We start from the raw sequence: 23,043 nt of genomic DNA, 5'->3' as shown, positions 1-23,043 counted from the left end.
TTGGAAAGTAAAAATCTAAAATGGAGTTCAGTGATTTGGGAATACAAGTCCACAAATCCAAAAGAATGGTGACACAGCTCAATAAAGGTTGTGCCATAAACAAATTGAGCTCAAGGATCAATTAATCTGGAATAAAAAGATATGGTAACCACAAAACTATAAAGTTATCACTTAAAACTGGCTTACCAGTGTCCTTTTAGGGAAGAAAATCTGCTGTTGTTTCACAATATTGCTTACATATGTGAGAAGGCAGGGAGTTTGGCTTGGTGGGATTCTCTTTCAAGGAGTCAGCACAGACATGACAAGCCAAATGACCTTCCTCAGCATTTAAACATTCAGCAGCAGCAGCAGATTTGTTACTGCACCTGGTAATCTCACCGCCCAGCATATCATCTATTTTACCGTTACCATCAAAACAAGAGACCAACACTTGTGCCTGAGGAGCGTGTCTTCCTCCAGGTGTATGAGAACATATCAGGAGCACCACCAAGCTGAAAGGAAAAATAATGCCACCCTGGTTAAGCTGCACCACAGGACTATATTCATATTGAACAATGTAAGCAGCATGCTTTAGACAGAGTAGTGAGATCCTACAGCCAACAGATCACATCAAAGCTCTGCTGTCCTGTTACATTAAGAGGATGTGATGGCCTAGTGTTATTATTGCTGGACTATTAATCCAGAGACCTGGGTTCAAATTCTGCCATGTCAACTGGTGGAATTTGAATTCTGTAAAACTTGCATTTAAGAATCTTATGATGATGACCATGGATCCATTACCAACTGTTGGGAAAAACCCATCTGGTTCACGAATGCCGTTTAGGGAAGGAAACTGCTATCCTTACCTGGTCTGACCTACATGTGACTCTAGACCCACAGCAATGTGATTAACCCTTAACTTCCCTCTGGGCAATTAGGGATAGGCAGTAAATGCTGGCCTGGCCAGTGATGTCCACATTCCAAGAATGAATAAAAAAAGACATAAATGATGATGGATAATTAAACAAAGATTATTCATGCACACTACCATACTGGATAATGACAGACCCCAACACATCAGTACAGAAGATAAGTTTGAAGGAATTTCAATAATCTTCAGCCAGAAGTGTCAAGTGGATGATGAAGCTCAATCAAGGAAGAATCAAGGAAACAAAGGACAAGTCAAGACATTGCGTTTTCAGGGAAAGACTTCTGTGAATTTAAAACAGTAGCAAGCAGAGTGAATTTTCCCCATCATTAATAAAACCTTTGTTTGGATTGGCTCCATCAAACATGCATTGAAAATGGAGGTGTACTGAAGATGCTGCTGTCCCTGAAACATTTCTAGGTATACAGTATAGATGGCATAAACTCAACTGGACAATAAATTTCATTGCTGCTCGATTCAGTCAACTGTTTGGAATTGTGTAGCAAATGTCTCACCTCTTGATATCCCAAACCATCTCAACCAGCTACAAGACACAAGCTAGACATATGATGAAATTTTCTTCACTTAACTCATTGGGTCTAGCAGAAATAGCACTCATGAAACTTGATATTGCCTTGGACAAAGCAGTCCAGTTGATTGTCCCAATAACTTGAACTTTCAGTGTTCTTATCACTGGCACAAATGGCTGTAATGTGTACCATGTACTCATTAAGACTTCTTCAACACAACTGCCCAAAGCCATGATCTCCACCAGTTGGAAGTACAAGTGAAAGTGATACATGGGAACATTATTCCCTCCAAACTCCGTGTTCAAGCACAACTAACCAGCTTGGGTCTTTCATCATCACAAAGTCAAAATCTTGAAAATCTTTATCTGTCGGAGGATTTCCATCACATGGAGTGCAGTGATTCAAAACAAAGGCCCAAAACCACACTCTCGAGGAGTAACTAGGGATGTGCAATAAAGACTGAGTTTATTAGCAAAACCCCAATCCCCAATCCTCCCTGCCTCCCTCTCCTTCGCTTCAATGCTCACAGTTTCGGGCTTGCCTGGTAATCTCCAGCTTTCTTTGATGGAGACGTATAAGTTACCAACAATACAGGAGCTGCAAGGTTAAAAATGACCACACAGAGTTAAATCTGATTAGTACAGAGCACATTTTCATCCAGCACAGGAGGCAATTTAAATCTATACAGACATTTTGTTTTTGGATATTTAAATTTATTTTGTGATAAGTGTTTCTCTTTTCAGTTCTCTGCAGATAGGAAATCAATAGTAAGATGGTATGTAAGTGCCAACATCGAAATTGCTGTAATACACATAATAGAATGTGGGAGACAAATGAAATTGTCAGAGGTAAAATGAATAAATAAGAGGATATTATTTTGTAAAAAATCAGATGAGTGGCAGTTTGTCAATGATGAATGTTGCTTATTATGCGATGAGGGCATGTGAAGAAAGTAATCCCTGGATCCCAGTGTCTTGAACTATTTATAGGATGAGCACAGGATGAATTGAAACAGGTTTCAATTCTGACAGACAGAAACACTGTGACAAGATTGAGGGATTAATAAATGGGAAAGTCTGCATGTCTTGAGGATCTGGGATATGTCACTATTTAAGGGAATAAGCTAATTAGAAGTCTAAAGTGAGCCATATAACCATTATCACAAAATTATTGGGAAAGACTGAAATAAGTGTCTTGGTTCTATGTTATTCAAAGTCTGCTTTTCTGGATTTTAATGTTTTATCCTTTAATTTTAGTATGCAGAGAATGTAAAGATCTGAGGTAAAATTGACATGTTATAACCGTTTGCTGTAGTCAAGCTGGAATGGTAAAGTAAATTATGAACTCAATAATAGACTCCTAAAATCAAATGATCATGTTGTTTATTTTGACTATATTAGATTGTGTAACTCTGAGCTAGTTAAAGACAAAAATCTAATTCTGTGGTTGATTGTTTTTATTGACGTCTGCATTTAAAGTAACAATAGAAATAGAACAGAAAGCCCAGTCCACAATGTCGTTCCCTCTTGCAGTATATATTTTTTATAGAGATCAATTTATTAGCTTAATGGAAGCAACAATTCTGTATCAGAAAATGTAATAAAGTCAGAGGTCACATGACACCAGGTTATAGTCCAAAATGTTTATTTGAAATCACACAAGCTTTTGGAGCGCAGCTCCTTCATTTGTACCTGATGAAGAACTATCCTTGAAAAGCTTGTGTGATTTCAAATAAACCTGTTGGATTATAGCCTGGTGTCATGTGACTTCTGACTTTGCTCACTATAGTCCAACACCGGCACCTCCACATCAGTAAATTTAACATTTAAATTTGAAGTGGAGCTGCAGACAGCAAAAATGTTGTACAGAATAGGAATTGCTGGACATACTCAGCATATCGAGCAGCATGTGAGGAGAGACAAACAAGGATGCTATTGAGTCAATCATGACTCTTCATCAGGAATAAAGTTCAAAATGTGTTGGGTTATATGCTATTGAGAAAGGTAGAAAGAGATAAAGAATGAAACAAAAGTTCTGGTTTAGGATATAAGCTGTAGTCTGGTGTGAATCTGTTTATCAAATTCTAGCTTTAAGATAGAGCCTGATCTTGTGATTTGCCTTACTAATCAATTGTTGACACCTGCATGTGAGCCATTAGTGATTCTTGCCATCACACTTGCCTGGGTTGGAAACTGGAAAATGGACTGTCGCTGAGATATAGGATGGATGGATTAACAATTAGTTTTCATTTTCTGAATGTTAAAAATTGCATTTATCACTGAAGTTATAAGCAAAATGTCACTGGCTGGTTGGTCAAAATATCACTGGCTGTTTGGTCGAGGGTATGATTCTTGCTTAGGAGTTTGTAGATATTTGGCTCGCGAGAGGTCCCAGGTTCAAATCCCCGATGAGCTGCAATTGTGTGATCTCACTTTAAGGGTGGCACAGTGGCTCAGTGCTAACCACTGCTGCCTCACAACAACAGGGTTCTGGATTTGATTCCAGCCTCAGGCAACTGTCTGCATGGAGTTTGCATTTTCTCACCTTGTCTGCATGGGTTTCCTCCCACGGTCCAAAGATGTGCAGGGTTAGGTGGATTAGTCATGCAAAATTTCCCCTGTTGTGTGCACAGATGTGCAGGTTAGGTGGGTCAGCTGTGGTAAATGTGGGGTTATGGGGATAGGGTGAGGGTCTGTGTCTGGGTGGGATGCTCTTCGGAGGGTCGTTGCCGACTCAATGGGCTGAATGGTCTCTTTCTTCACTATAAGGTTTCTACGATTCTAAATCTAAATCTGTTCAATGCCAAGGATTATGAATCCAATTTCCTTAAATTGGTATAAGTAGTTTAGTACTTTTTTTTTAATCCCACCAAGATTAGGATAGTGAACATGAAATTAGTTTTTCCCTTCTCCATTTAGGAATTTACATGATAATTAATGTTGTTAATATCGCTACTGGAGCAGAATGGGCAGACAACTTGATTCCACTCAATGGTCAAGATTCCAATTCGAGGGTCAGAAGACTGCCTTTAATTTCTGGATTCCAACACCGCACCACACCAACAACGTAGAAATGTTACTATTTTAATTGTGAATTAACTCACCCAAACAACCTTTGCTGTCCAATTAGTAATGTTTCGACTCACTGGGATTTTGCCTCACAAATTGAGCTCTGCTATTCCCAAAGTTATACCAAATGTTGTTTTTTTTTTCCCCTAAGGTATGTACGGTATCCCAATTGACCTGATTTTCACACCAAGGTTGATAGAAAACACATACCTGATTTCTGCACTGCACAGGAATTATCATTTATCACAAGTAAATAGACTATACCTACAAGTATAGAGATATAAATTATTGGCATATAATACTACTAACTAAAAGTCTTAATCCCCCTGTAAAATCCCATTACACACATGCACACACAGACAGGCAAGCAAATAGGGAAAATAGATTATTGACAGAGGTGGGAAAAGTGAAAAGTCAGTTCAGTGGTCTTTGCTTCCTGATTCTGAGGTTAAGATCATCGTTCTTTGATTGGCCAGACCTCTTCTTGTTCTGAATGTTCCTGGTTTGTAAGCAGTGCAGAGGGCCTGATTCTCCCAGAAAACATGTCTGATTTATCAATTCAACAGGCGTAGCTTACAACGACTGCTGCAGAAACATAACTGATTTTCTTCAGGTTCATACTGTGTTTCGATTGTAGATTGCAGGCAGTTTCTGGACTGGGAGGAGATATCTCCTTCTCTATCACTCTATCAATCACTCACTCACTCACACCCATTGTCTGCAATCTGAACTTCAAATACAATGCCAGTCATGGCTATCAGGTTACTTGCTTGCAAGATTGCAGACACACTTTGAAACACATTTTTTAAAAAAAGAACATTTTCTCTAATTTTAGTCCACATTTTTTTTTAAATACAAAAATAGACAGACACTGTTCGAATAGGAGCAATTGGTGCAATAGGAAAGCAGGAGATAAGAAGCAGCTGACCTGATTTAAGGGATCGGTTCTTGCACTTGTATTTTAAAAAAAGTCCCAACTGCTGGGTGGGGCACCCAATCTATTAGATAGGATAAAAAACAAAATTGCCGGGCAAACTCTGTAGATCTGGCAGCATTTGTGTAGAGAAAGCAGATTTAACATTTCAGACTGGACAACTATGCTGAACAAAGGACATTGCTTTCGCTCCACAGATGTTGCCAGACGTGCTGAGTTTCTCCAATAACTTCTGTTTTGTTTCAGATTTCTAACACCCATAGTTCTTTGATTTAATTTTAAATAAAACACTGATTTTACTCTCAGCTGGAAGAATGTAATGGCATTAGAGACAATCCAGAGAAGAATCACTAGCTTAATTCCAGAGATGAAATTCTTGTCATGTGAGGAGAGATTAAGCAGTTTGGGTCTATTCTCACTAGAGTTTAGAAAGATTAGACGACATTTCATTGAGATAAGATACTAAAGGGATTGACAAAGTAGACACAGAGTGGATATTTCCCCTTGCTGGTCAATCTAGAACAAAAGGTCAAAGTTTTAGTTTGAGGGATGGCAGATTTAGAACATAGGTAAGGAGGAATTAATTTTCTCAAAGGGTTGTGAATCTACAGAATTCATGGAGCTTATGTTGGGACACTGAATACATTTAAGGAGGAGATCAATAATTTTTTATTCAGTAATGGGTTAAAGAATTATGGGGAGCAAGCAGGAAAGTGGAGTTGAGATCAAGATAAGATCAGCCATGAATGTTTTAAATGGGCAAAGTCAGAAGTCACATGCGACCAAACGATAGTCCAACAGGTTTAATTGAAATCACAAGCTTTCAGAACACCACTCCTTCATCAGGTGAAGTTAGACTGATGAAGGAGTTCTGCCCTGAAAGCTTGTGATTTCAAATAAATCATTTGGACTATAACCTGGCTTCCGACTTTGTCCACCCTGGTCCGACACCAGCACTTCCACATCATTTTACAGTTATAACATGACATCTAAACTCCTGGACTGAAGACTTTTGCCTGACGAAGGCATGGGTGACAAGTGGCGTCTTAGACTAGATTACTTACAGTGTGGAGACAGGCCAAACAAGTCCACACCGACCCTCCGGAGAGCAACCCACCCAGACCCATTCCCCTACATCGAACACTATGGGCAATTTAGCATGGCCAATTCACCTAACCTGCACATGTTAGGACTGTGGGAGGAAACCATAGCACTCGGAGGAAACCCACGCTGACACGGGGAGAATGTGCAAACTCCACACGGACAATCACCTGAGGCGGGAATTGAACCCGGGTCTCTGACACTGTGAGGCAGCAGTGATAACTACTGTGCCACCGTGAATAGCAGAGCAAGTTTGAGATGCTGAATTGCCTACTCCTGCTGCCAGTTCTTCTGCTCAATGGGTTAATTTTAATGTAATCTGCCAACCATTCAACATCACTTGACATCAAAATCAACAAGTAATAATGGATAGGCATAACAGTTTTCATTGCCAAGTTGGGTTGAAATTGCCCCCAAAACAATTAGAATTTGTGTACAGGGCAGGCAACAAAGTATTCCTTTAATATAGAGTCATAGAGATGTACAGCACGGAAATAAACCTTTCGGTCCAACTCATCCTTGCTGAGCAGATATCCCAACCCAATCTAGTTCCACCTGCCATCACCTGGCCCATATTCCTCGAAACCCTTCCTATTCATATACCCATCCGAATGCCTTTTAAATGTTGCAATTGTACTAGCCTCCACCACTTCCTCTGGCAACTTATTTCATACACGTACCACCCTCTGCATGAAAACGTTGCCCCTTAGGTCTCTTATATATCTTTCCCCTCTCACCCTAAGTCTATGCCCTCTAGTTCTGGACTCCCCGACCCCAGGGAAAAGACTTTGTCTATTTATCCCATCTATGCCCCTCATAATTTTATATACCTCTATAAGGTCACCCCTCAGCTTCCGGGAAAAAAGCGCCAACCTATTCAACCTCTTCAGGGAAAAAAGCGCCAACCTATTCAACCTCTTGCTATAGCTCAAATCCTCCAACTCTGGCAACCTCCTTGTAAATCTCGTCTGAACCCTTTCAAGTTTCACACCATCCTTCCGATAGGAAGGAGACCAGAATTGGATGAGACCTAACCAATGTCCTGTACAACTGCAACATGACCTCCCAACTCCTGTACTCAATACTCTAACCAATAAAGGAAAGCAGACCAAACACCTTCCTCACTATCCTATCTACCGGTGACTCCACTTTCAAGGAGCTATGAACCTGCAGTCCAAGGTTTCTTTGTTCAGCAACACTCCCTAGGACTTACCATTAAGTCTTGCTAAGATTTGCTTTCCCAAAATGCAGCACATCGCATTGATCTAAATTAAACTGTATCTGCCACTTCTCATCCCATTGACCCATCTCATCAATATCCCATTGCAATCCAAGGTGACCTTCTTTGTTGTCCACTACACCTCCAATTTTGATGTCATCTGCAAACTTACTAACTATACCTCTTATGCTCACATCCAAATCATTTATGTAAATGATGAAAAGTAGTGGACCCAGCACCGATCCTTGTGGCACTCCTCAATCAAGTTAGTGAGACTTAATTTCCCACGCACAAAGACATATGAACTATCCCTAATCAGTCCTTGCCTTTCCAAATACATGTACATCCTGTCCCTCAGGATTCCCCCCAACAACTTGCCCACCACCAACATCAGGCTCAACGGTCTATAATTCTCTGACTTGTCCTTACCACCTTTCTTAAATAGTGGCACCACGTTAGCCAACCTCCAATCTTCCGGCACCTCACCTAATACTATCGATGATGCTCATATCTCAGCAAGGAGCCCAGCCATTACTTCCCTCACTTCCCATGGAGTTCTGGGGTACACGTGTGGTATTATCCACTTTTATGTTTCAAGACATCCAGCACTTCCTCCTCTATAATATGGACATTTTTCAAGTTGTCACCATCTATTTCCTTACATTCTATATCTTCCATATTCTTTTCCACAGTAAATACTGATGCAAAATACTTGTTTAGTATCTCCCCAATTTTCTGCGGCTCCACACAAAGGCCGCCTTGCTGATCTTTGAGGGGCCCTATTCTCTCGCTAGTTGCCCTTTTGTCCTTAATGTATTTGTAAAAATCCATTGGATTCGCCTTAATGCTATTTGCTAAAGTTATCTCATATTCCCTTTCTGCCCTTGTAAGTATACTCCTACTGACTTTATATTCTTCTAAGGATTCACTCGATCTATCCTGTCTATACCTGACATATGCTTCCTTAGTTTTCTTAACCAAACCCTCAATTTCTTAAGTCACCCAGCATTCCATACACCTACCAGCCTTTCCTTTCACCCTAACAGGAATATACTGTCTTTGGACTCTCGAAATTTCATTTTTGAAGGCTTCCCATTTTCCAGCCGGCCCTTTATCTATGAACATCTGCCCCCAATCAGCTTTTGAAAGTTTTTTCCCAATACCGTCACAATTAGCCTGCCTCCAATTTAGAACTTCAACTTTTAGATCTGGTCTATCCTTTTCCATCACTATTTTAAATCTAATAGAAAACAAATTAACTTTGAAAGATTATAATATGAACAGTGAGAGGCCTGAGAAGGAAATCCAAGTTTCAGTGGGATAAACTCATGCAAAACCACATACAAAAAGAAATAATAAAGAGGGAGACATTTTTCTTGAAGAGAAAGAAAAATGAGATAAGAAGGAATATTTCTTTTTAAAATAGAAAATTTCTACAATTAAAAGCTGAAAGAATGCAACCTCTCACTTGTAAAAGTTCATTTTCAAAGCCAAAGTAGTTTACTGGCATTAATTATACTTATATCATTAAAATTGTGCTTCAACTTGAACTGACAAAATTTAATTTTCTCTGGTCAGTATGTTTAGTTCATCTTGGCCATGTGGTTTAGTCAGCATTTTTCTATCTGCAAGAATTGATTGGAAGGCATCCTCAACAATTGGTGAGGTCAGATGAGATCATCTGCTATATTGCATCTGATGATTGAACAAGCTGATTCTGGAAAGGCAACGTCCACCACATGAACCAAAACTGAGCTTGCCCCTTGCCAGTGGTGTGGGATGAATCTTCATCTCACTCCATTTGCAGGTTCATGTTTGCCTTAGTGTTTCCAATACCACATTTCATTGCTGATCTACCATCCTTACCAAGCAATTTCACAGCAATCAATCCATATTAATAGAGAGCCAAGCTGTTAAACAAAGTTTCTATGAGACTAACATTGGAGTGACTCAATCCAGCCAATAGATTTTAGTTATCAGCCTTGAACTGTGCATTTTCACCTTGTCTGAACTTGCTGTGTCTTTATTCAACACTACAGCAACGCCTTTATAGTGCTGTTCATCATCTGCACAAATGTATCATCACTTTCAAAGTCACCACAATCTCCTCTTCTTTTTGTCAGGTATTTCCTGTTTGAAAATGTCAGGACCATTATTTTATGTCATTAAAAGACTGCACCATAACTTAAACAGGAGCTTTCTTGTTTAGAAATAGGAAAGTTTTGTTTTGAATTAGCAATCTCATTTACTGATATAATTGATATTGACATTGTGTATCTGACAATTAAATGATGGATATCAAAGATTATTTTTATTACTTTTTTCCAGGCTTTGGCAATAGACAAATCATTCCAGCCATGGTCTGTTTTCTGGTATGTATAATACCAATTTTACTCAAAATGATTGCGCTGTGTTTTAACTATTTGTATTACAATGCTATGACTTTTGCTCAGTTATTTTGCTGAAATCTAAATAGGCGATAAATCATATTTGGGATAGCACAGCTTCCAGAGAGAATGGACTTGCATGCCCTTGGTTCTCACTGGATTCAATCTAAATTTAAACTTAAATGTAAAGACGTTTTATTCTGTGCAATAAATGATTTTTCCTCTGATTTTTAATTTGGTTCCTTGGGCCTGTGAGAGAGATGTTGATCCAATCCTGTGAGGACTGAGCTATCTCCTGGTACGTCGAAGTCTTGACAACTATCAAGGAACATTGACTTATACTCCTGTTACTTTGATCAAAAATACTTCCATCTCTTTTGTAGGTTTCATCACATTGCTCATGGTCTCACTCTGGCTATAACCTCAACCAGCCCTACAATTTTGTGACAAATCAGCTTTCCTCTAAATTTTAGCTTCTTGTTCCATCCCCAATTTCCTTCAGTCACCTAGCCATTCCATCTGCTGTTGGCTCTAAGCTCTGGAATTCTCTCCCTAAACCTCCAAATCATGTCAGATATGAAGGTTCTGCTTCAGGCTCCACTCCTCACTTGAGCACAAAAACCTGAACTAACACTCCAGTGCAGTAATAAAGCAGGGCTGAATTGTCAGATGTGCAGTTTTCTGGATAATGCATTAAAGTGACACTCCAGCTTACCTTTCTGACATGCATAAATGTCTGCATAGCAATACATTATACAAGAGCAGTGGATTACTCATAGTTCAGTGGGAGAAAGTGATGTCTGCAGATGCTGGCGATCAGAGTTGAGAGTGTATTTCTGGAAAAATACAACAGGTCAGGTAGCATCCGAGAAGCAGGAGATGAAGGGCTGATGAAGGGCTCCAGCCGGAAATGTCGATTCTCCTGCTCTTCAGATGCTGCCTGACCTGCTGTGCTTTTCCAGTAACACACTCTCAACTCTATTCTTGGTTCAGTGGCCAATATTTATCCCTTGGTGAACATCAACATTATTGGATCGTTGTCTTTGCAATCACGATGTGGCTTGACATCCTACATGACAAAGCAAGATAAAGATAAATTAAAGGTAAATTCACCATAGTTTTACCAAACCACAGGACTGCTTTAATTTGAAAGAGAGAGAGAGAGAGATGATCACACACCAAATGAAGGGAGAAATTGAAAAGAAGAGTCTTTCAAGGTAACCTTAGCCAATGTGGGAATCAAATCTTAGAATCCCTACATTGTGGAAACAGGCCCTTCAGCTCAACAAGGCCATACCAAACTTCCGAAGAGTGTCCCACGCAAACCCATTACTCTACATTTACCCCTGACTAATGTACCTAACCTACACATCCTTGAACACTATGGGCTATTTAGCATGGCCCATTCACCTAATCTGCACATCTTTGGACTGTGGGAGGAAACCAGAGCACCCAAAAGAAACCCACACAGATGCAGGGAGAATGTGCAAACTCTACATAGACAGTCGTCCAAGGCAAGAATCAAACCCGGGTCCCTGGCACTATGAGGTAGCAGTGCTAACCACTGAGCCACCATGCTACTCATGCACATTTTTGATATTACTCTGTCTCACAAACCAGCCCTCCAGCCAAATATCACTGACCCTCAAAGTTATATTTGAAAAATACTTCATTGGCTGCAAGTTGCATCCTATCTGTCTTTCTTCTTTTACCACTCTACAGAGCTGCTACACGGATACTTCAGCATCAATTAGTTAGTTGGCTGCTTCAATATGTTGCATCACAGAGCAATAACACAACCTTCATCCCTGCAGTATCTGAGATAGTGCTTGGTGCCTGCATTTTGTGTTTTGGCCCATAATTACACCATGGCACATGCCATGATTAACAAGCTTTGGACACAAAGGAGATTCCATTAAAAAAAAGATAAAAGTAATGTATAAATGGAAGCTTTTGTTTTTGATATTTCTCTTCAATGTACATAGGTAATATTCAGTTTCTAGATGCAAACAATGGGAACAGGACAGAAATCTGAAATTGGGCCTCTATCTTTTTTATTTCTGCCTGAATTCTCTCAAAGTTTGAAGTTGGCATGGGTGATATTACAATTCCTCCAACTGGCACAGACTACAAATAGATATGTAGTCAAGATGGACATCTACAATCATTGATTGTCCAAGTATGCCCATTTTCATGAAGATTCCAAGGAATTTGGTCAAGAAGAAGATACCCAGAAACATCCATTTGACTTTTGCAACTATGAGCGCCTAAGGGCAAAAGAATCAGAGGAGAACAGGCATTGAAAAAATGAAAGTCCAAACTGATAAGTTGTTTTCCCACTCAGCCCTTGACATCAGATGGCTGACATTGCATCTCCCAAACTCTGGGTAAAGATGCAATGTCAGGGAGGCAGCAGCACATTGAGATCAGGTTGGTGACTTTAATCACAAATCAAGGTGGATTCCAGTCAATTTCAACACTTAGGGTATATTAGTGTCGAGTTTTGAAGGAATTGGGTAGGACCATTGGGGCGCTGATCTACTTACTGGAATTCTGTTGTTGAATTTTTATCTGGAGATGGCAAAGTTGGTTTACTCTGTGATTCAGCACAGCATTCTCGATCAGCTTGTTGTAAGGTTGGAGGCACAAAGTGGCTGAGAACTCCCTGGGTCTGATGACTGAAACACTTATTGTTGTGGATTAGATACAAAACCTGGCCCATGATGCTCCAGTAGTCCTCACTAAACACATGAATGGTAGCCTCCAGAATTGTGTTCTGTGCTTAATAACTCTGGAGATTTTCTTTGTCAGTCTGAAATATGTCAATCTTTCTAGATCATGAATTTCATGAAGAAATGGTGTTGCCCAAATTAACCTTTGTGGCTTTTCTTGAAGCACTTCCCTTTTTGACTCCTGTTATCAAAAACTTATGCAAAGCAGTTTCATAATTTCCTTTTACAAATTAATTGTTCACGATTTATGGACAGATCTGAAATCCATTTCAGAATCAAAACAATATTCAGCCTCTCTCTTTCTTGGTGTTATAACTTAGAAATTGTCTGCTGCTTTACAAATTTGCAGTGAGTGAGTTGAGTCGGAGAGACTATCTGATGGTGGGAGACTGCTCATTTTAAAGTATGTTTTCATTAAGATGTGTTTAGTTTACACACTTAGTTGATCATAACTCAATAGGGATCACACAAAATTTAAATGACCCTTCTGAGTTTTGGACAGTGCAGTTTGTCAGCAAATTAACCAGGTTTAATGCTTCACTTGTCCTTAATAAGTTATTTTCTAGAAAATGGTAAATATTTGAGGGTGAACTTAAGACAGTAATGTAATTAAAAACAAAGGCATTAAAGAGTGAATGCTGTTGGATTTGCCACAGTCACATGTTGTGACAAGGCCAGTTGGGACCTTGACCTAACTGGAATTTGTTTCAATAATATTTCATGCAAGAGTTCTATTGCATCCATTTATTTTTGTACCAATAGATATTGGTACATTGCATGTGTATAATAATAGTGATCACACAAGAATCCACAACTGCAAACTTTGAATATAATGTAATGAGTGTATTAATATGCTTGTAGTTTGTCAATTAAATTCATCAGAAAATATACATGACCTCTGCATTTGGACTTCAGATCATGTTAGTTTAGACATCATGCATTAACTTCAAGTAGTTTGGATAAAGGGATGGGGAAAGGGAATGTCTTGTTAAATTTTGTTTACAGCATTCCTGCAAAATGCCGTGTGTTAAGAACACTATATATGGGTTGTATTTGTTTTGGAAGTGATAATGTGCCTCTGGTTGGTGCCAGATAAGGTGAATTGGTAATGGAATCTTTTCATTCCATTCATATGCAAGTCACAGTGTAATTCTTATTATTCATGCTTCTCACTCTCTTATCAATTCATAAAGTGATTTCACATGAACAGATGAGCATTGATAACAATACCTATCATCATCAGGCATAGACATTAGTACTTTTACAAGACTATTGCCTATCTTGTCATAAAACTTTCAGAAGCAAATATCCCATCATTGTGTAATTTTTTTTGACTATCTAAGTAAGAACAGAGTTTTAAAAAAAACAAAATTCAGCTGAATTCCTAGCCATCATTTGGTCGTTTACCACCATTACCCTCTTCTCTTAGTTATCTCTCCTTACATCTATTGCATTATCATTTTTGAAGTGATGCCTCTATATTGGCTCAGGATGCAAGTAAGCCAATTACCTATAGGGTATCACATGACCACAGCTTCTCTGCTCTGTAAGATTTAAAGCATAGTTTGGGTCCAGAGATTACTCTGTCAAGTGTGTATTGGGTTAGATATAATTAAACATCCAGAAACTTTCAAGGAAATGGAATCCATGTGCTGCTTTTTATTTCATTGTGTAATGCAAAATGAAACGCGGTTCCTGAAAGCCACTAAAAGCTAACATACAAGATCAGTATAATAGGAAGGCAGATAGAATGTTGACCTTCATTTCCAGGGGAATAGAGAATAATATCAGCTTTGCTAAATCTATACAAGGCACTTGTCATATGCCCAGATGGAAAATTAATGGTGGGGAGGGTGGGGGGGAAGTGGCAGAGTTTGGAACAAATCCACTCCTACATCCAGGAACAGATCAGAAAGTCATCCACCTCACAGCCATAATGTGTTGTGTTTGGCTAAATTTCTAAACAATGCACCTCACAAAGGCATTTGACTACCAGTTCCAGTAATACTGACAGTGCCATGCGCACAGGTGTAGGCCATTTCAGAATTACACATAGGCTAACAAAGAAGATAGCATCAATTCAGATTGAGATAAGTCTGGTGCATTGGACCAAGAAGGAACTGTTTAGCATAGGAATATGGTGATGGGTTATGGGCTAGGGAATATAAGAAGTGAGGGCTACAAAGGGATTCAAAGGGAATGCCTTTGATGCTCAAGCAGAACTTCTTGATGACATTACTACTCCCTTCATTCAAACTGCTGGATAAATTTCTTCAAAAAACAGTCTGCTCACTCCTTCCCAGATACCCATATCATTGTACTATTATGTAGACAGTTTAAAATTGACATCAATTGAGTGGTTAACAAATTGAATTTGTTCTAACCCTTATTTATTAATGTATGGTGAGAGACTGTCGATTTCAGCACCCTCCACTCTTATACGATATCACTGGGCCTGAAAATGGGTAGGAAGTTGATGGGCTAGCCACCCAGCCTGTATGAGATGCATGGGGTTCTCTTATGACACTGTGGTATTATCTCTACCTCTGAACCAAAAGGCCTAGGTTTCCGGTCCCACCTACTCCAGAGGTATGCGATAACATCACTGAACAGGTTGATTAAAAGTTTCTATATTATGTGCTTACCTGCCAAAAACTTTGCCAGGAGACATGTAATATCTAAGCCATGATTCCATAAAGACTGTTGACCTTTGCTCCCAAATGCGAGTTGTCAATCTTTTTTAGGTACCATACCATTCTTTACAGAGGTGCCTTCCAATATGTTTGTTACTGATTTCTTTTAATTCTACGAAGCATCACAACTAAGTCTAAATTTACAGGCAAGCACTTTCCGAAACAACCCAAATAAATGTCAGAGTGGCAGGTTTCCCTGCTGTAAGTCAAATGTGATGCTGCTAATTTTTGGAAACCTTTTCTGAATCAAGTTAGGATCAAAAGCCTTTCTGATTTTTGCGTGAGCCACTCACTGCTTCAGCAAACTGAATATTGAGAAGTCAATATGAGAATAAGTTGTAATTCAAGTTATAATGCTTGTACAAATGAACAGATTCAAATCCCTCACACCAATTTTCCACAAATTTAACAGATTGTTATATTTACACTGTTGTAACATTCAACATGCTGGCGACTTTAAGATGTTGTGAAAATGCCAAGGGAAATTAAATTGAATTTCGATCAACTGTTGCTAACAGAAGCAGGGTCGAATTTATGATGAAAAGCACGAGGTTAATTTCTAACGTTCTGGAAATATGATTTGCTGCTTTTATGAACTAAGCATTTGGACCAGTCCCAGAGGCAATTATTAGTTGACAGATGTTGCTGCCTCTTAGTCTTGTGTTAAATTGGTTCATTACCTCAGAGAAATACCAATTTTGGGGGGAACATATTTATTTAAAATGATTATGCAGGATAAGCAGATTAATAAAAAGCTTACTACTATATATCACAACAGTATATCAAGTAAGTGTTACATTCAGAAATCAAATACATCGCTATTGGTTTGATTACTCTCTGAATAAGTACAGAGTTTATTACATTGCCCTTTTTAATGAAAATTGCAGGGTGAAATTGGTCAATGGCAAAAACACCACAGAGATCAAAGCTAATTAGCACCGTATTTTCCATATCAATCTATTTTACATTTCAATCCATTTTACATTTCAGTCTGTTTTATATTTCAGTCCATTATACCCTCTGCCCCATTTCAAAAAGGGACTGCCAATACGCTTTCAGCTGACATTCAATACTTTTACACCTTGAACTTTAAAATGAATTAAAATAGATCGAAGTGGCCCTTAGTTTCAAAACGTAATACAATGTGAAGTATCAGGCCACCATTTACTGCAAATATTGTGTAATGTTCAGGATGTGAGTGAGTAGAACAGGCAATCCCTATGTTAACAACAAAATACTTTTAAAAGCATATTTTCATTATCCTACTTCATAATATTAACTAAGACGGAAACATTTTAGACCCTAATCATGAAGGATGAATGAGGACACAATCTTCCTCAAGTGAAAAAAAACCTAACTAAAATATGCCTGATCTGAGAGTGATTGAAGTCCAGAATTAAGATTTTTTCAATTCCTCATCAGGAAAAACATTTTTTACCTTGAAGTGCACAAAATCCTCACTATCATTGAATAGGGATGAAAGAAATTAGAAAGTCACTTTGTCGTAATTGATATGTTATTGTGGTTAATGAAAGTGTGCCCTGGTTACTTTAATAATTGAACTTTCCATACATAGGTACTGAGTCCAGGGAGCTGCCAATCAGAGATGAAATGGAATCATAAAAGCTCTGATCTGCCACCTCTCTTTGTTATACTTGTGCATTTCCCACTGAGTGACACTACAGTAATATCACATTGTCCCTCTGAACTGAGGAATGAGACATGGTACAAGGAACACTAAAGGGAGGAGGAAAGTATAGTTCAGAGAGAATGAGAAGAATTTTGCATTTTACTGCTATAACTTATAACTGCATTAATTTAGTAAGCTAAACTTCCCTTGTCTGATATTTTAAGTCAGACTTTGATGGTCAAGATCTTTATTAAAATACTGAACAAAGGCTTGTGTACAAATGCATTCACACATTCATTGCCAAGATCCTACACCCCAATTTCAATTCATTACACAGATAATTATTTGCAGAATATTAAGTTTAATAAAACACTTTTGAGATGGAAAGCTTTTGCCCTGAATTTTAATCAGAGTGGTGCATTGAAACTTAGTTTATGTGATAAATTTCGCTCTAACTTAAAAAATCAACCAGGGCTTAATGTAATTTAAAAAGCATTTCCACTTTCAGGTTTGAAGATATTTGATTCACTGCTATAATGGGTTCCTGGGATCTGGAGCCCATTTGCAATGAAGTTCCAATTCAGTCACTCTGGAGGGAAGCTGACAATTTTGCTCTGATGATGACTCATCCGGTTTCTGACACATTGCTACTTGAATAGAATCTCTAATATCACAGGACAGAGTGAATGAAAGAGGAAGCCAACCCTTCCAGAGTGGCTATTACTGTGAAATTATCTGGGTTGGGCAGGTCATCAAGTTATAGATCAATATGCCCCTCACAGATTATTAATGTAAGGCCATAACAATTCTTTTCCGCTAGAAAATTCTTTTAGATTCAATATGAAGAAAACACTTCCAAATGACAAAAGAAAAAAATGGTCAAACTCTTCTTAAATTTAAAATTGTTGTTCAATCAGTAACACGAATAAAAACAGATAGTGAAAGAACTATCTAACACGTAATAAATAATAACACAATGTCTGTGGAATAACTGAATACCTCAATAAAAAGTTTGCTGATTCCTTGTCTGGAAAAACTGTTCTGATGCAAAGAAGAAAACAACATTGGTGGATTGAAATTGAATTTTATTTCTGGTTTCATGCAAAATACTGACCGTGCAAACGCACACATTAGGAGCAAGAATAGGTCGCTCAAGTCACAACAGTAATTCAATTACTTGCAGTGTGGAAACAGGTCCTTCGGCTCAACAAGTCCACACCGACCTGCCAAAGCGCACTCACCCAGACCCCTATACCTAACACTACAGGCAATTTAGCATGGCCAATTCACCTAACCTGCACATTTTTGGACTGTGGGAGGAAACCGGAGCACCCAGAGGAAACCCACGCAGACACAGGGAGAATGTGCAAACTCCACGCAGTCAGTCGCCTGAGACAGGAATTGAACCCGGGTCTCTGGCGCTGTGAGGCAGCAGTGCTAACTACTGTGTCACTGTGCCGCCCAAATCTGTGGTAAAGTATTGCATAGTTTTATTACCCTCAGAAGAAATTCCACTTCATCCCTAAATGCCCTTATTCTGAGATTTTACACCCTGGTTCTAGACTTTCAGAGAGGGGAAACAACCTTTTCTTAGAGTCTTAGAATAGAATCATAGAATCCCTACAGTGTGGAAACAGGCCATTTGACCCAACAAGTCCACACCAACGACACCCCCCCCCCACCCCCTCCCCGAAGAATATCCCAACCAAATTCATTCCCCTATCCGACTACTCTACATTTCCCCCGTCTAATGTACCTAGCCTACACATGTCCAAACACTATGGGCAATTTAGCATGGCCAATTCATCTAACCTGTACATCTTTGGACTGTGGGAAGAAATTGGAGCACCTGGAGGAAACCCCCGCAGACACGGGGAGAATGTGCAAACTCCACGCAGATAGTCACCCGAGGCTAGAATCGAATCCAGGTCCCTGGCACAGTGAGGCAGCAGCACTAACCACAAAGTCACTGTGCCATCCATTTTCAGATATATTCTGTCAAATCTCCAAATAAGATTTTATATTTCAGTAAGGTTACGTCTATATTCTTCTACATTCTAATGAAAACAGGATAAATCAATTCAACTCCTCTTCCTAAGATAGCTCTTCCATATCTGGTATCACCTGAGTGAATCTTCTATGGACTGCCTCTGTTAGCAATGCCTGCTTTAAAGAGACACAAAATGGTTGACCAACTGATTCAAAAAGCCTGTTTCAGCAATTAACTGAAACAATCAGTGGCTCATTGGTTAGCACTGCTGCCTCACAGCACCAGGGTCCCACGTTCAAGCCTCGGGTGACTGCTTGTGTGGAGTTTGCACATTCTGCCTGTGTCTGCGTGGGTTTTCTCTGGGTGCTACGGGTTCCTCCCACAGTCCAAAGATGAGCAGGCCAGGTGAATTGGCAATGCCAAATTGCCCCATAGTGTGAGGTCAATTAGTCAGAGGGAAATGGGTCTCGGTGGGTTACTCCTCGGAGGGTCAGTGTGGACAGGTTGGGCTGAAGGGCCTGTTTCCACACTGTAGGGAATCTGATCTAATCAAATAGTGCCTTTGAGAAGGGGTATTCCGAGGCAAAAGGAAGCATTATCTGAACAGCAAGATTACAAGGAATAAGACAGACTTGATAAGGAAATAGCTGAAAATGTGTTGCTGGAAAAGCGCAGCAGGTCAGGAAGCATCCAGGTAACAGGAGAATCGACGTTTCGGGCATAAGCCCTTCTTCAGGAATATGCCTGAAACGTCGATTCTCCTGTTCCCTGGATGCTGCCTGACTTGCTGCGCTTTTCCAGCAACACATTTTCAGCTCTGATCTCCAGCATCTGCAGACCTCACTTTCTCCTTGATAAGGAAATATTCAATGATGAACAGTTCAAAGATTTTTAATGAACACAGATGAAATGATGGAATTGTGACTTGTAAAAAACTTTGAAGGATCACTAAACTACAGCAAGTAATTAATTCCAGTCTCATTAAGGAAAGGATGTGTTCAGCCATAAAAACAGCAGCTAAACTTGTATCACACCAATTAGCTATTTCCTTGAAATTATTTACAATTTTAAGCAACAGGTTCTAGTTAAAGATTTTTCAAATAATCACAGAGATAGGTTTCAACATAATTATAAAACTTTATAATAAAATTAATACTGTGACTAACTTTTTTATATACGAGCAATGATAGAATTTGATAAAGATAGCAAGCGGAATACAATAAACAAGAGAATTCAAGCAATCCTTCGAGTTAATCAAGTCAGGGATATGACCAAAGGAGAATACCCAGTAACTTTGGAATGCAACATAGAAAGATCCCAAAGTCTAGAGATTGCAATGACTATTAGGCAGCATGAAAACCTAAAGCTGTGCATAGGAGTGTCCATCATTGATCAGGTGTTTCACAAGTTGGTTGTATAGAGAAAAGGGGAGGGCACATGAACCACTGTGTGTGATCATTATAACACAACATGTACAAAAATACTGTTTTTCACAGTAAAAGTCAGAGTGTGTGTTTGATCTCTCTTCTGATCTGAGCTATAGATTAAGAGAATGACTTGGTTCTCACTTCAAAGCCAGATTCATGACAGATCTTTTGGCCCTCACTCTGCATTAACCAGTCGTTGTTTGATTGAAAGTCTGTTGCGTGCCTGAATCCTGACTGCCTACAGAGTCTTTGTCCCCGGTCAGGTTGTTATGCTCCTACAGCCTCCAATGCCAGTTTTCTTAGATAAGGGGCCCAAAATTGTTTACTGTATATTATCTATAATCTGCTAGTGCTTTGTATTGTTTTAGCAAGCCTTCCACCATTTACACTCCATTCCATTTGAAATAAATGCTAAAATTCTATTTGCTTCCACTATTATCTACTGAACTTGAAGATTTTTGTGGTTTATTGGTGAAGACCCCCAATCCCTTTGTTCTCTGGCTTTCTGTAGTCTTTTTCCATGCTAATGATATTTAGCTTTTCCATTCTTCCTTCCAAAATGAATATACTCACATTATATTTCATCTGCCAAGATTGTGTCCGCTCACTTAATCTGTCTATATCCTTCTGTAGACTCTTAGTGTCATCCTCACCACTTCTGACCATTTGCCAGGCGGCAGTTAGCACTGCTACCTCACAGTGCTAGGGACGCTGTTATTTTCCCAAATAAGCTTATTAGCCAATAGTTATTTGTTGCTTTTTTTTGTCTCCTTTTTTTCAGTAAAGGTGTAATATTGGCAGTTTTCCAGTCCTCTGGGAATTTACTACCTGGAAAATTACTACCAAGCCATCCAATATCTCTGTAGCTACCTCATTTATTATCTAATTATGCACCCCATCACAGTCTTTAGCCCCATTAATTTCTCTTGCACTTTTCCTTAGTGATAATTACAGTTTTTTTCCTCCTCTCCCCCTTCTGAATATTTAGTAATTTTGCTATTTTGTTTAGTGTCTTCTACCATTAGCAAAAGTATTTATTCATGTCACAGCCATTTCCTGTTTAATCAATGTCATTCATCCAGTCTCTTTTTCAAAGGACTTACAATAATTTAGGCTTTTCTCTTCCTTTTTTCCACTTAAAGAATCTCTTGCAGTCCATCTTGGTATTACTTTCAAGTTTATTCTCAAAATTTGTTTTCTCTGGCTTACCACTAATTGTTGCCAGGTTGTATTTTGTTTTCTTTCAATCTGATGCAGTCCTTAACTTACCCATAGTTCATGTATCCCCTTCCTACAGTCCTCCTTCCTCACTAGAATATGTCTTTGCTGTGAACTGTGAATTATTATCTTTTCCACATTTGCACTTAACCTTGATAACCTTTCATTCCCTGGTTTAATCTATCTTCCACTGCCATTTGAAGCAGAGAGCCTCACAACTCTGTGAGAAAAAAAGTCTCCTCATCCTTGTCTTAAATAATTGACCCCTTATATTTAAAGAGTGACCCTAGTTCTAGGTTCTCCTACTAAAGAAAGCATCCACCTCATGTCATCCTCTCTAAGCACCTCATGAACTTATGTTTCAATCAAGTTGTCTCTTGCTCTTTTAATCTACAGTGGATACAAATCTACCTAGTCCAATCTTTCCTCGTATAAGTTAATTGTCTATTCCAGGTAATCCCTAAACTGATTCTAATACATTTGCATCCTCCCTCAAATAAGAAGAACAGTAGTCCATATAACACTCAGATGTTGTGTTCCCAATACCCTCTATAACTGAAGCAAAACCTCCCTGCATTAGTAATCAATCTCCCTTACAATAAATTATAACACTTTGTTAAATCTCCAAATTACTTGCCATACCTCCAAAATATCCTTCACAATCAATGCACTTGGATACTCAGATTCCTCTGTAATTTCTCACCATTTAGATAATGTTTCTTTTTTAGTCTTCCTGCCTGCCATGTAAATATTGTGAATCTCAGTAAATGAATTTTACAAGATTACTTCAGCAGAGTGTTAAATGTTGTGACAATGATTTATCTATCGCTGTAAAAAATCAGAGTTATTTTGTTCTTGCATTAAAAATGGAAGTTAGTTTTAAATTAAATTGTGATCTGTGCCACCAAATGATCCATTTGTATGGCTTTAATATGTACGCCATGTTGAAAAACAAAAATGAATATTCTCTCGGCTTATGGTCCAGGAGACATCGCTAAGTGGGTGAGTCAAAAATATCATCTTCGATCATTCATTTGTTTCAAACAAAGCATTTTTTTAATGATGCAGAAGTCTCAGCTTGGACAGTTACTTAAACCTATTATTCGTTTTAAAGAAAAAGGTATGGCCAATGCCAACGATAATGAATGATAAATATCCCTGCCTTTGAAATGGACCATAACTCATAGAAATGTATCCCAGAAATGTC

At 38.8% G+C, this 23,043-nt stretch overlaps 1 protein-coding gene across 2 annotated transcripts in view; it reads left to right on the top strand.

Moving 5' to 3' along the window:
• The window catches only part of LOC122563775 (trans-2,3-enoyl-CoA reductase-like), a 134,756-nt gene that overhangs the window by 108,101 nt on the left and 3,612 nt on the right, over positions 1–23,043 (top strand). Inside the window, exon 8 of one of the 2 annotated variants that reach the window (XM_043717998.1) lies at positions 10,088–10,131. The exons of the other annotated variant lie outside the window; for it this stretch is intronic. Coding sequence (XP_043573933.1) covers positions 10,088–10,131 — 44 coding nt within the window. The remainder of the gene's footprint in view (positions 1–10,087; positions 10,132–23,043) is intronic. 2 annotated transcript variants of the gene reach the window in all.

Source organism: Chiloscyllium plagiosum, chromosome 2 (genome assembly GCF_004010195.1).
Source record: "Chiloscyllium plagiosum isolate BGI_BamShark_2017 chromosome 2, ASM401019v2, whole genome shotgun sequence".
NCBI classification, from domain to species: Eukaryota; Metazoa; Chordata; class Chondrichthyes; order Orectolobiformes; family Hemiscylliidae; genus Chiloscyllium; species Chiloscyllium plagiosum.
The sequence above is the reverse complement of the archived record's forward strand: the minus strand, read 5'-3'. Positions and strand labels throughout refer to the sequence as shown.